This window comes from Gymnoscopelus braueri (assembly GCF_963280865.1).
Source record: "Gymnoscopelus braueri genome assembly, chromosome: 2".
Taxonomy (NCBI): domain Eukaryota; kingdom Metazoa; phylum Chordata; class Actinopteri; order Myctophiformes; family Myctophidae; genus Gymnoscopelus; species Gymnoscopelus braueri.
This window is the reverse complement of record NC_137604.1, coordinates 50,076,861-50,091,893: the sequence shown is the minus strand read 5'-3', so window position 1 is coordinate 50,091,893 and position 15,033 is coordinate 50,076,861. Positions and strand designations below refer to the sequence as shown.

Sequence of the window (15,033 nt, the reverse complement as noted above, 5' to 3'; positions counted from 1 at the left end):
TGCGTCTTTCTTATATTATTTGACAATTTTGCCAATGTTTGACCAGTTTTTATAGTATAGTTTGTTGATATATTTTGATGCAGTAATGGTCTTTTTTTCTTTCATTTATTTTCTTTCTTTCTTTTCTCCCTTTCTTTGAAGTATTAAAAAGATCTTAAAAGTCCTTAAATTGTCACTTCATTGTCATCTGGGGACCCCCCCAAAATCATGTGGGGGACCCCCCTTGGAGTCCCAACCCACAGGTTGAGAACCACTGACCTAAAGGTACAAAATCCACCCATGAATGTTCATAACACCAAAACAGCATTATAATGTGCTTACGTCTTTTCAAATAATTATGATAAAAGCATAATCAAAATGGCATTGAATGAGGGCTCCAGCTAGAGTCTTCAGAGCACTTTTGTTGACAAAAGAGGAAATAATGTTTTTTTTAAAAATATATATATATTGAGGGGGTATTTGAGAGATACGTGTCATCACATTTGCAAGGTAAATTAGCTGGAGCTCTGACTTTAAGTCCTAAAAACATACTTATCAATACGGTATATCAGAGTGGTTGTCTTTATGAAGGATTCTATTTAATGTCATTGCTCAGTGTTCTAAAGGAACGTTCATTGAATATACTGTACAATGGATGAATGGAGACCGACAGTAGCAAATGTTCGTTTTTTTCTGACTGCGGCTAAAGTTTGTGGCTATCAAAGCTGAAGTGACATCCTCGCTTGCCTCACTGGGGAGTTTTGCTATGGATATGTATGCAAACATGGGGAAATAAAAGTACAAAACTTTGCAGTTTTACAGTTACAAAAATAGAAAACTTCCTCATCAAGCAGAAACAAAACTTGAAATGATGTAAATGCGTATATTTTTCTTACATCAATCTGGTCTGTACACGGGGTGTGGGTGTGTGGGTGGTGGTAGAACATTTGAGCAGGTGAACTATCCGTTTGGATTTGACTAGCCACTAGTAGCCAGGATAACCTAACATCAGATTATGCTCTAGGACATTTTGTGGAAGATTTGTATGATTATTTAGATAGCTAAAACTTCACATGTGGTTGAGTTCACCACAAAACCTTTCCGCTGAAAATCCCCTATCTACCAAGAGCAAAGGTTTCAGGTGTACAGTAGTGTCAATGAATCACTGATGTAATTATAGCCATATATACTACAAGGCTAAAACATTTTATGGTTTTACATAGGCTATAGGGCCTATAGGGCTAATGAATTGCAACATTAGTCTCCATAACTGAATCTTTCATGTTATTAAGAATTATTTGGCTTAACACCAAAAAAGTTACACAAATTGAAAGGTAACCATCTAAAGTTTAAACCCATGTTCCTCTTATTATGTGTATCTTGTGAACATGTACATGCATTCCATTGTACAGTATGTTCCCTTATGTTTTGTGACGTGTGATGCTTGGAGTTCGACGTGGAACTTTGACCGAATATCAACCAATAAGTAAGTTTGTAGTATTCTTCCAGTGAGACAACCATTCATATGAACTACACACCAGAAAACCGGCACTGCCCACTACCTGCAAGACAACATGGGGAACTTGTGTTGGCTACAACGCGTAATATGAAGCACATGTGTGATCGTGCCCTTAGATGTGGCAGCATTATGGATTTCCAATTAAGGGCACAGTCACACTTAAATGCTTCATACGCGTCCGAAGCGTCAGCTTATACGTGTTCAATTCTATGCTACAGTACAGAGTCCAACATTGGTGAACTTTGCCCAGATATCAATCAACCAATAAGAAAGAAGTGCTGTGGTTGATGCCACTTGGCAGCCATTTCACTTGCAGTTTTCTTTCAGTGAGCCAAACACTCCAATGTAATTCAAATTATCTACACACTAGTGATGGGTCGTTCATGATTGATTCGTTCACAAGAATTAGTTCTTTGCCGTGAACGAACCTGTTCACTTCCTGAAACTGGTCACCACCCGCCCCATACACAGGACGGGAGGTAAGGCTGTTCCTGCGACAGACAGACAGCGGTGCGGTTGTGTGTTTTTCACTAGACAATAGCGCTACTGAACAAGTCATTTGAACGAATCATATGAACGGATATAACGGTGAACATAAACTAAATCGTTCGTTCACTGAAATGAACGTTTTTTCCCACCACTACTACACACCAGAGAACCGACACTCCTGCCGGCACTGTCCCCAGCCCTGCAAGACAATATGGGGAATTGACGCGTCTGAAGTCTGGGCTTGCGTTGGCTTGGCTACGGCGTGTATGAAGCGCTTGTGTGACCATGGCCTAAAAAAGAAACACAAAACTGACTAATACCCCTTTCACATCCAAACCCCAGGGCTGACATCATGTACATGTACATGTACTGTATAGATTTGTAATGGCAACTAGTTCCCCTTAACTAAAAAGGCCATTATCAGAAAATCACACATTTATAAATATCAGCAGACAAAAGGTCCACTACGTCTTCTTTCCCAGGTGCCGTTTTCAGTTAGTACAAGCATTGCTAAGTGGCAATTGCTAATATTTTTATGTCTTGAGCCTCCTAAGCCACCCACAGTGAGAGAGGAGGCAGGTTCAGAGTTAAGAGCATAGGTGTCCCTTTTTTAAGGCTAATGGAGGGACTTTTCTCAGAGTTGACAAAAGGGACAGGAAACATGTCATTGTCTGCAGATGGGAGTCTACTAACTGGCCCTTAGGGCTTGAGGCCGGCGGATGAGGAAATTAATGGTTACCCCTCGCTTCAGACGGGACACGTACAACACCAACTCACACGTTCTTGCAAAAGGTAATACACTATGCAGAATACATTCAGCCAGAACACACACATCCCAGTGGGCCATTTCTCAGGCCCCCCCCATCTCCTCAAAGATGTATTGTGTCTTAAGAGGTGTCCTGAGTGCCACTGAGCGTGGGTAGAGAGGTGTTTGTGTGTGAGGGTGTGAGTGTGTGTGTGTGTGTGTGTGTGTGTGTGTGTGTGTGTGTGTGTGTGTGTGTGTGTGTGTGTGTGTGTGTGTGTGTGTGTGTGTGTGTGTGTGTGTGTGTGTGTGTGTGTGTGTGTGTGTGTGTGTGTGTGTGTGTGTGTGTGTGTGTGTGTGTGTGTGTGCGTGCGTGCGTGTGTGTGTTTCATATCAGCACTAATAACTCCGGTCATTGTGAGAGCTGTGCCGTGTTGGATAGTAGCCAGGTGAGAGTGGAAGGAACTAATAAGTCAGAGACGTTATGACTGCTGTATCCAGGCCGGGGCTGGATGAAGACACAGAAAGATAATAAAGCAGTTGACCTCATATGAGGTGGCACTACACCAGCAAACCAGCTAAAGTTATTTGCAACATTGTCATTCAGCAGCAGTTAAATGTGATTTATTTTAGCCACATTCTCATCTTTTAATATGAATTATGAGATAAACCACGTTCGATGTGGTGTCCCTATTTTGGGCATGTTATCAAAGGCAAAGATTATCTTCCTCAGTAGATTACAGTGATGGCCTTTTAACATTAAAAAAAAAGTTGCCTCATGTGGTGAATTTGTTTTTGACGTGAGTTATGTTGCAAATCAATGACACTGTAGACTTTCATAAGAGGATGTATGCAGTACATCCCTAAGAGTCAACAAGGTCACTTCCACTTTTTCACTGGTAGCAACAGCGAAAAGCCTCATTGTAAAATGTGTGTCAAATGTGACCCATTTTTGCTATTTCAGGGAAATTAACAATGAGGATCTATAGTATCAGCCATAAAAAGACCCACTACAGGAATATACATAGGCAGGCTACATGTATACAGATAGCTTTCACATACGCTATCTGTATATACAGTATGTATATATCTTTGTTCTGTTTAACCTGTTTTCTATCTCTTTCCCATTGCTCTCACTCTACCTCTGTCCTCTCTGTTCTCACGGAATACTACAAAACAAAGGAGCACGCACGAAAAAAGGAATTTCACCCACTGCTTTACACCCGTAAAACTGTGATGTGACACATAAAACTGATTCTGATTCTATTGATTGCAGTTTATATTAGTCTTGATTGATACTGATCTCAATGATTTGTATGTTAATGTGCAATGCATTTTAATCGGACAGCATACCAAACATAATATTACAGATATTGGATATTGGATACCAAGTCTGGAATCTACTGAGGCACCACTATCTCCAAAAAAGAAAAAGGAATTCCCTATTTGATTCATTAAGACAGTTGATGATATAACTAGTGTTAGTTAATTAAGATAGTTTATGATAGGACTAGGGTTAAAAGATGCAACTTTTCAATCCATCTTGCAGTGGAGGATGGTCTCCCTATATTTATACTGTATGGACCAAAAGAGCAAGGTCATATTTCTCCTACTGTTGTAGAAGCTGTATAATGCGGTAACACATACTGTAGTTGTAGACAAAACATGGACTCAGGCTAACTGGAACATAATATGTATGTAAAGCACTCAAACAGTACAGCTATTCCCTTATGCACCTGTGCATGTCCACATCACTTATTTTTTTTGGGGGGGGGAGAAGAAAAATAAATGCTGCTTTAATAGCCACACAAACCTGTTATATACAGTTCAAAGGACTAAAAGAGATCCCCACTCCCCAGACAGGCTATATATAACTATTCTATGGAGTTGTCATGACAATATAGAGTCCAAATCATGTGAACAACCAAAGCATGTTTTGTATAGTGTTTCCCTCCTTCTCACGTTTCCTTGATCAACAGCAGTGGTTCTCAACCTGTGGGTTCGGACCCCCAGGGGGGTCCCCACGTGATTTTGGGGGGGTCCCCAGATGACAGTGAAGTGACAATTTAAGGACTTTTAAGACCACAAAAACGAAAAAAATAGAGAAAAATTAGAAAAAGACCATTACTGCATTAAAAGTAACCAACAAACTATACTATAAAAACTGGTCAAACATGGCCAAATTGTCAAATAATATAAGAAAGAGGCAATTCTTTTGAAAATAGCCGATCTACGAGCTTGTAGATCTGCTATTTTCACAATATTTATCTGCGGAACTCAGTCAAACTAAATTGAATGCCTCAACCCCTACATCCCAAGTGCTTGTCAGGGTGGGGGTCCCCAGTTCAAAAATGATTATTTTGAGTGGTCACGGCCTGAAAAGGTTGAGAACCATTGACTGATCCACAGTATAATGCAACCGTACACACTTGGTATATCTCTGTTTTTGCTTTCCTTTGTCCTTCCCATGTCTTACACGGCTCCCATTACCAACAGCTTCCTAAACAGGAAGATAGCTTCCTAGCTCAGCTGAGGAAGCAGGTGCCTCCCTATTGTTGTGGTGTGATCAGCCGCTAAGATAGACTCCCACAGACCACGGATAATAATTAGCGTGTGTACATACAGTATATGTTTAGAGACTTGTCTATGCATGAGTGTGTAAATGTGTGCTGTGGTGTGTGTGTGTGTGTGTGTGTGTGTGTGTGTGTGTGTGTGTGCGTGCGTGTGTGTGTGTGTGTTTACATGCAAGACAACTGTGTGTGTGCGTGTGTGTGTGCGTGCGTGCGTGCGTGCGTGCGTGCGTGCGTGCGTGCGTGCGTGCGTGCGTGCGTGCGTGCGTGCGTGCGTGCGTGCGTGCGTGCGTGCGTGCGTGCGTTCGTGTGTGTACATGCGCACGTGCGTGTGTTTACATGCAAGACAATTGTGTGTGTGTGTGTGTGTGTGTGTGTGTGTGTGTGTGTGTGTGTGTGTGTGTGTGTGTGTGTGTGTGTGTGTGTGTGTGTGTGTGTGTGTGTGCGTGTGCGTGTGTGTGTGTGTGTGCTTGTGCGTGCATGTGATTCTGTTGACCGTCATGATTGTTAAGAGTCTGATTAGCATTTAAAACACTGATCCTCTCATCAACTATGAGAAATGGCACGTTTAGGTTTGGGGAAAAGAAGCACTTCCCCTTTGTTCAAAATAACCATAATCAGCTTTATTATTTGGTGATATAGTTTCTTTTCTTGTTAAAAGAATTGTGAAAACAATTGAGAATTTGACCTGACTTCTAGCAGTATTTTATAATATTCTACTTACTTCTCAGATTGGTGAGCGTGCTATATATAATAACCCCCATGACAGTTGACCAATCAATGGAAGCTAAAGACATATCTTCCAGTGGGATTCCATGGCAGGATAATCAATCAGCGCCAACAGCCAAAGTGACAAGGCGGGTAGAATTATTTTCAACATATTTTACGTTATTTGGGGGTCATTGTTAAGCCTTTATTGACAGTAACTGTGGAGAGAGAGGGACAGGTAATATTAATTAAGAGCGAGTAGTTGAATGACATTCAGCAAATGGTCCACCTGGTGGGGAATCGAACCAGGGTCCGGGACTCGTTGATCAGGGCATTGCGCCCATGTGGTATGCACCCTAAACACTAGAGCTCACCCAGGTTAGATTAAGGAACTCTGAAAATGGATCCTGTCAAAAGTTCACAGAATGTGAAGCATGTTTGTCAGCAACCAAACTCACAGACAGTCTGGGCATTCCAGCAGGACTACACCATTTTGTTCACCATTACCAGACAGATATTAATCTATTGTTAAATTCAGGAAAGTCAGAGTAATAGTATCTAAAAGTCAGCTAAAGTAGCTAATAAGATTTCCCCTGATCAAACTGGCTTCATGAGAGGTCGTCACTCATTCTCTGATGTTCAATGTCTCCTCAATGTCAAATACTCTCCAGCATCTAAGGAGGTGGTAGAAGTGGTAATCTCTCTGGATGCAGAGAAGGCTTTTTGAATGGGGAACCTATTTGAGTGATTCCATCTGTTGCTCCTCACCAAGAGCATTGTTCACAAATGGGAAGCACTCATGGTTGGCACGCACACATTTATACCAATGACAAGGGGTCACGGCAGGGGTCTCCGATGAGTCTACATTTATTCGCAATCACCATCTACTAATAACTTTCCATCATCAAATCAACATGGACAAAAACTTTGTAGATCAGAACATAAGTTGTCATTGTATGCTGACCTTCCTGCCAATATGTCATAGGCAGGAAGGGTTAACTATGTTAAACTGTGATGAACGTCCTACTTACTGTAGATTCCTCTACCTTTCCCAAAGCCTCCCAATCTTTCTCCCCAAATCAGTTTTCCAGTCAAATGTCGTCCAGTATATTATCATCTGGAGTGACAAGGTTCCTGGAATACATAAATTACTCCAGCGATTCCGGGTCCAGGGCGGTTTGGGACTACCAAACTTTCTTAGTTACTATTGCGCTACAAATATACAGAAGATGGGTATTGTATAAAATAGGATTGCTCAACCTTGTTTTTCAATAAAAAGACAAAAAGTAGCAAATATAGTTAGATATATAATACTCCCCAAAAGGCAATACATTATTTATGGTGTCTGTATTACTAATAACGTGATAAATCTACTATCAAATCTACTATCATACTATTATTGAGGGATAAATGTAGCCTAAAGTGATGACTGTGTTTTACCATAAATGGAAGAGTCATTCTACTCACTAATATACTGTCTAGTCTAAACAGAACTTAAGTAAACCTAGAAGTACATGCTTTAAGTTTAAAATTATGTCACGTTATAACATTAACAGTCTCTTTATAGGCTTTTCAAGTACATAGAAATACAGCACGTTTTTGTTCAGAGTGCAGAGGTCATCCTTGTTCAATAAAACCTTTGAACCTTGTGTCCACAAAAAGCAGATAATCATATGATGTAAATGCATTAATGCAAATATCACACAGCAAATTGCAAATGATTATGTTGTTACTGACAACACATCACTTGTTGCTAAAGCATAATGCTTTGTATAATGATCTATTCTGCATGTTTAATTTTATCGGTTTTAAGAGATCACCACAACGTGCATGTGAAAGTAATCATGTTAATAAAAAGATCATGTTAGAATATGTTGGGTTAACAAATGTGTGATACTGTGGAATGTTTTACATTGGATAAGGCTGATATCAGTGTGGCAACAGGTGTGTGTGTGTGTGTGTGTGTGTGTGTGTGTGTGTGTGTGTGTGTGTGTGTGTGTGTGTGTGTGTGTGTGTGTGTGTGTGTGTGTGTGTGTGTGTGTGTGTGTTTGTGCGAGCTCACATGCAAAAGTGAGGGTGTGAGTGCACAGTGGGTGTAGTAAAGGTGGAAGATATGATCAATAACACACTTACAGAGAGGCAAACAGGAAGCAATGCTGTGAATACACTGCCAGGGAGGGGTACTCACAAAACCTCTCCTAACCTCTGTAACACCGCTTTCACTTAGATCACAAAGATAGGCTATATATTCCAAAGATATTTTGGGAAATATGCTCATTTTGGTTTTCCAACTGGGAAAGATATCGACATATTACAGTTATCTCTCTTACTGTATATAAACCACACACACACACACACACACACACACACACACACACACACACACACACACACACACACACACACACACACACACACACACACACACACACACACACACACACACACAGTCATAATCCAGAGGGTTCACTTTTTGCACAATTTAAGCCTGACACGTTTCCTCTAGAGAATCATGGCTGGGAGAGTTTTAATTTCACAACATGAGGATGTATTGTAGTACAAATGATTGTGTAATACAACAATTTCCTAGAAGAATGGACAAACAACTTATGGTGGCCTCATACTGTAGTGTCTCGCAAGTTTGCAGTGATCAAGGACAGTTGAACTTTATATAATAACAATTGTTTCGTTTTTTGTCGTCATGGCATTTAGGCTTAACTGAAAGATTTATTCTGCCATTTTTATGCTTTATTCTGATAGATACACATAGTGAAGAGAAACGGGAGATGCAGACAGAAAAAAAAAGGGGAAAGGCACAGAGCCAACTGTTCCGCTGGCTGGGAGTCGAATCGGGGACACACTGATAAGGACATTCCGTGCCCATGTGGTATGCAATATGCATGCATGATGCGCCCTAAATATTTGGCCATCGGGTCGCCCCGTTTGGGCTTAATTCAACTGTGCAACATTAATGACTGAAAGAAAATAATTGTTTCAATTACGCCGGGGTGTAAGTGGTTAACAGGGCTCTGCACACAGTCAACATCTCAGCCAACTGAGCCTGGACTACACTACCATCAAAGAAGCCTTCACGGTTCATTCAAATTCAGTTGTTCGTGACATCAAATTGTCACAGACACCTGACTTTTCAGATTCAATGAGTAACATGGACATTTTTCAAAATGGTACTCTTTGCAATTCATTCACACACACAAAAAATCACTTATTATGGCAAGAACTGCAGATGATAATGCCTTTATGATAATGTACAGTATTTCAGCCAGTATGCAAATGTATATAGAAATCTACCACAGCCATTGAAATCAGCCCACAGGATGAGAAAGATAAACTATTATCAACTCATCAAGTGTGGACTGCACACTCCCATACGGAAGACAAACAGATCTAACTGAAATATCCTCAGATGGATCAACTATTCATCACACTGACCTAATGACAAACAAACAACAAACACGTGCCCTTGTGTCTATTCCTCAATACGTATTAAAAGACGTACATATTAGTCATACAGTTTGTTCCCCAAAGTACTTCCATGGTGTGTGTGTGTGTGTGTGTGTGTGTGTGTGTGTGTGTGTGTGTGTATGTGTGTGTGTGGGGGTGGGGGGGCAGGGGGCAGGGGGGCAAGGGTGGGCATCAAACTTCCTTTTCTCGTCAATTACATCATTATTGACAGAGCCCTTTCCCGTCACTGTTGTAGAGCACTCACTTATGGTGAACTTCTAGCTCGTTATCTCAGGAAGAGATAATCAAAGTGTACTTTACACATAGTAGGCTATGATAAGTGTGTGTGTGTGTGTGTGTGTGTGTGTGTGTGTGTGTGTGTGTGTGTGTGTCAGACATGATGAGTATCAGAGATGCCAGAGTTAAGAATACTCAGACATAGCCTATATTAGACAGAGATATTGAGTAAAAAGGAATTAAAGAAAAAACAAAAACAAACTTAAGAAAAAACACAAATTGGAAACATGCATTACATGCATTAAAGGAAAACCTGGAAACAGGACTTACAGGAGGCTATATCGTATAAGTTCACTGTCAGACTTTTTTTAAAATACATTATTTGCATTAAGAGTCTCAGTGTTTGCTCACTAATTGACAACAAACTACATTGGGATTATAACTGAATTTCAAGAGTCACAGATGTTAACGCTTCAATTTGATGTCAGCTATTCCCTCAACAACAACACTATTAAGAGAAAACATATGCTGGTGACTGACAGTCACATCAAAGCGAGGAGAAGACACACAAGATACAACTATACTACTACTGACATATCAGTATAGTTGTATTGTATATTCTGTGTCTCTTAACATGTCTTATATATAATTGATAGTCTGTGTATTGTATGTCCGTTGTCTTACATACCTGCAGGTTATTTTTCAGCACCCATGTATGAGTCCAAGACAGTCCCCAGCCAGTCCCTCCACCACCACCATTCATCCACTAGACAAGATGATGATGGTTAGACACACAAAACCACATCCTTGGCACGGTTGTGCTGCGCAGTGTGAAACAACAGCGTAGCCAGCAGCAGATCCGATACTCTGTAGCGGTTGTCAATACACACACACACATACAGCCCTGAACCCTCTGCTCTGCACTTCACACGACAAACAGGAAGAGCATCAGAAAGGTGCATGTGTGAGAGGAAGGCATGCTGTGTGTGTGTGTGTGGGGGGAGCGCTATATGGTGCTAGTGTTTGTGAATGTTTGAAGGGATGTTGGCCACTAAAAGGAAGTCATCCGTCTCCGTTTGCGTCCCATTTTCACACAGTTGGTTGTTGTCGTGTCATTGTTTTCGCTGTTGTTGTCACACTATTAATTAAGTTCTATATCAGGTTTATAGTCTTGGTTAAACTGAACACTGTTGTTGTCATTTACCCGTTTAACAATAAGAGCCAGCTGTTGTTTTTATAATACAAAAATCCTACCCAAGCGATGAACTAATATTATAGATGAACATAATTAATGAGCTCTCGAGATTTTGCCACAAGCCAATTGATAAACTGTAGGTTTAGCCTACTGAGACAGTTTTCTATAAAAGTTTGCATTATGACTAATACCACAATTTAGTCATGTGACAGATATTACCATTATAGCCATTTTGCCCACATTCCTTGGTCCCCATCTGCTCACTTCCCCCTCCTCTGGCTAATTTGCCTGACATTTGCATTTCATGTCATGGTGAATTCCCCTGCTCTTGGAGAAGGGAAACATTTTAACTATCGAACATCAAATGCAAGGCTTTACTTACATTCTATGTAAACAGGACATTTGTACACACACACACGTACAGTATAGGCTATGTGATCCATTTAGCTTCATTGAATTAATAGGCATTATGAAAATGCTAGAAAACAAAACCGAAGACTGGGACTTTCTTTTTTTTAAAGATAGACATGTTGGATGACACTACACCCAAAAGCATTGTAACAAAGGTTTGATTTAGATTATCATTATGAGTGTCTGAAACCAAGCCTACCCAAGTAGCTTCAGGCTTAACCACGATTCACCTTGTGGAGGTTGTTGCTTACATGATTCTTTACACATCCTAAACACTTACAGCAAGTGGGAAATACTGCCATCTCCTGAAAGATAAAACTACTTGTTTTACACAATGTAATTTAAAATGTTATAACCACATTATAAAGCGGTGTACTTCCATACTATTCAATGTTTTACCATTCAAAAGGATGTACATTGTAAAGCTTCACTTGAAGGCTCCAAAATTGTAATCCTTCATGATTGTAATCCTCAAGTCTCCCAGTTCCATGTTTGCACAAAACGACAAATGCATGTATATTTTTGCCGTTTTATTGCACAATAACTTCTGATAAAATACAATGTAACCGTGGGACAGATACATATTTGGGTGTAATTTCTCAGACAACATGTGAGTGAGGGTGTCATTCTCAGCCTCATTTGAACATAAGTGGGATCCAATTCATACAGATCATCACAAATGTGCAGAAAGTAGCCAACTCAATGTAAAGCAGTAAATGGGCGCAGCGTGCTTCACAGAACATAATCCACCACCAAGATTTAATGTGTACTTACAGAGTACTCAACTACATGTCCCCCAAATCTATAGTAATGGCGACAGGATGATATTCACATCTACCATACCCTACAGAGGAACTAATATCATTTTAATCCTGTATCTTGGCACGTGTAACTTTGGCTGTGAGGTATAGTCAAATGAAACCAAACTGTGGCATAATGCATAGATTTGTATCTGGAACAGCATTACATGACTACATCAAAACACCCAAAATTGTGTGCAAGAAGTATTCATGAAATTCAGCATTTTAACTTCAAGCGCTAACAAAAAAGGCTGGATTGTGATGTCTTGTAGCACAAGACGACCTGAATATTTTAGAAAAGGGTAGAAAAATAGCATTTGGAAAGAGTACATTCAATTATTGGCCCAATACACAGATACATGCAATATTGAACATATTAAGGCTATAGGATTGAATAGGATAAAGCCCTTTTTAAATATTTGTCCAATGTTAAACATTTTTTTGCCCCAGTGATCAACTGTATTTCCAGTGCTGCACATGTCTGTTTGCGCCCATTCACTCAGGCGTGGGCTCAGAAGCTTCACTCGGCATGTCCGTGTCCTCGTCGCTGTCCAGTCCAGTTCGAATGAGGGGACGACGAGGGCTGCTGAACGGCATGTCCGAACGTCTTCAAAAACACAATAAGTCATGTGGTTAAGCAGAGGTCAGCATGTTCAACAGCAGATTTGTCACACCGAAACACTAAAATATTCAGTGCCATTTTGATTGCTTGACATGGTGATTGACCCAAAAAAAAAAGCATAATGCATAAACATTTGTATACATCTGTCAAAACTAAAAGGATAAAACAATAAGGCTCGAGAGCTTAATTCCATTGTGGTTCTTCTTCCATTAACCCTCCTCACCAGCGATAGTTCAATTAATCTAGTTGCCTGTTCTAGTCTTAATTGAATGCAAGACAAATTAAGGGGACTTTTAAAAAGGCCCACCTTTTCACTGTAGAAGAGTCCTAAGTTCACTTGTTTTGTGGGTTGTGTGTGTCTAATTTGCCTATTGTGACTGACTGACAGTGTGACTGAGTTTCTTGTTGTCCCAGTCTAGTCTTTTCCTAGGTTTGAAAAAAAAAACTTCTCTCCCTTTCTTCGGGCTGCGGCCCGGGCCAGTGTAATAACTGGATGGGGGGGCGGGGGGCGCAATACAAATACCGAACCTATGAACCCAAGTTAGTCTGCTTACTGACAGAGAATTAACAATGCCAGAGTAGCCTTACCTGAGCTTGGTTTTCAGGGTGTTGACTTCTCGGTTCATGGCATCCGTTGACTCGGTGGCATCATCCAGCTCTCTCTGCAGCTTCCTGCGGTAGGCGTTGGCTCGTGTCACCTCCTCCTCAGCCTCCTCCAGCTGACGCTTCAGCTGGCGCATACGGGAGTTCAGCTTGTCTGCCTGATAAGACAACGCAACCAATCAACTACTAAGCAATGCAACCAATCCATAAGTAGGAAACATAACCATCCATAACTCGGCAACACCTAATTAATAACTAGGCGACGAACACAATCAATCACTAGGCCGATGCAACGAGTCAATCACTAGGCAAACACAAGTCAATCACTAGGCAAACACCACAAGTCAATGACAACAACCAATCAATAACTAGCCAAACTAACTAGTCAATAATTAAACAAAACCAATTAACTAGTCAATAATTAAACTAAACCAATCAACTACAAAACACAATCAATAAATAACTACGCGAACACAACCCTCTGCCATGAGGACATTTGACTGATCTGAAAACTGAAATGTAATTTCCTAGTTTATGAGGCTATGTAAAGAACCCATGGCTGTTGCATACCAACCCTAAACATGGTGGGGCTGTTGCGCTGTCAGCCGGGCCTAAAAACATGGTGGAGCTTTTGCTCTGTCAGCATTTGACCATCTTAGCTGTGGTTTAGAACAGGACAGATTTAGTTACTGGTAAATTGAGTGCAGCTCCACCCAGCTGGTGCGTCTACGCTTGCCAGAGAGTTTGTCACAAGCGTCACTACCTACACACATCTCTGATATCCATCTCTGTGCCACCTCATACAGCACCTGACACCCACCACAAATGTGGTGAAGTAGGCGGGGATAAGCTGGAAGCGTTGTTTCATAACTCTTTAAATCCAGATCATGCAATACCATCCTTCTGTCTCTCCCTTTTCACATCTGCAGTACTTGATCTAATTTGCTAATGACAATCCAACTTAAAGCTACTGTATGTGCATTACATTCCATGTCCAAGAAGAGTCAGAGCAGAGTTGTACCTGGTCTTTGTATTGCTCAGTGTTGCGTCTTTCGTCGTCCACCTGCAGCAGAACCTCCTTCAGCTTCTTGTCGGTGCGCCTGACCAGTCTGGAGGCCTGTTGACGCTCCCTGACAGAAGGACAAAGTGTAAGGAAACAGTGCATAGTGAACAAGAGCGCCATACAATACTTCATATGTTACTATAATCAACTATAGTAACAATGACTATAACATTTGACCTTGGTTGCAGAATGAGGAAACTTAAACCCGCTCAAGCGATGTACTTATCCCCAGTGTTACAGTATGTTTCATTCAAATTGGAGCCCAAAGGAAGGTGGTAGAGCAATAAAAAGAAAATGTTTTACAGACAGACGGACGATACATACATACAATTAATATAACGGATTGTCATACAGTACAATCTTCTTTCAAAATATCCTACATGTTCACCTAGTTACTGGGTTGATGCACACTCCTGATTGAAAGATTTAATGGGTTGATACACACTCCTGATTGAAAGATTAAGTTCTAGAGGACTAGGCAGCCTAAAAATATATATATATATATATATATATATATATATATATATATATATATATATATATATATATATATATATATATATATTAGTCATCACACACAATGTATAAGCAGAGACATCCGTTTGATTAACTGCATTCAGAACCAGCGCGATA

At 40.5% G+C, this 15,033-nt stretch overlaps 2 protein-coding genes across 2 annotated transcripts in view; both read right to left on the bottom strand.

The window, feature by feature from the left end:
* pik3r5 (phosphoinositide-3-kinase, regulatory subunit 5) overlaps nt 1–10,617 on the bottom strand; it is a 28,925-nt gene extending 18,308 nt beyond the window's left edge. Inside the window, exon 1 of the mRNA XM_080452236.1 lies at nt 10,395–10,617. Coding sequence (XP_080308362.1) covers nt 10,395–10,469 — 75 coding nt within the window. The 5' untranslated portion in view covers nt 10,470–10,617. The remainder of the gene's footprint in view (nt 1–10,394) is intronic.
* Nucleotides 10,618–11,827: 1,210 nt separating this feature from the next.
* LOC308076152 (myosin-9-like) overlaps nt 11,828–15,033 on the bottom strand; it is a 29,181-nt gene continuing 25,975 nt past the window's right edge. The window contains exons 41-43 of the mRNA XM_080416276.1: nt 14,359–14,467; nt 13,323–13,495; nt 11,828–12,719 (exon numbers count right to left, since the gene is read on the bottom strand). Coding sequence (XP_080272402.1) covers nt 12,608–12,719; nt 13,323–13,495; nt 14,359–14,467 — 394 coding nt within the window. The 3' untranslated portion in view covers nt 11,828–12,607. The remainder of the gene's footprint in view (nt 12,720–13,322; nt 13,496–14,358; nt 14,468–15,033) is intronic.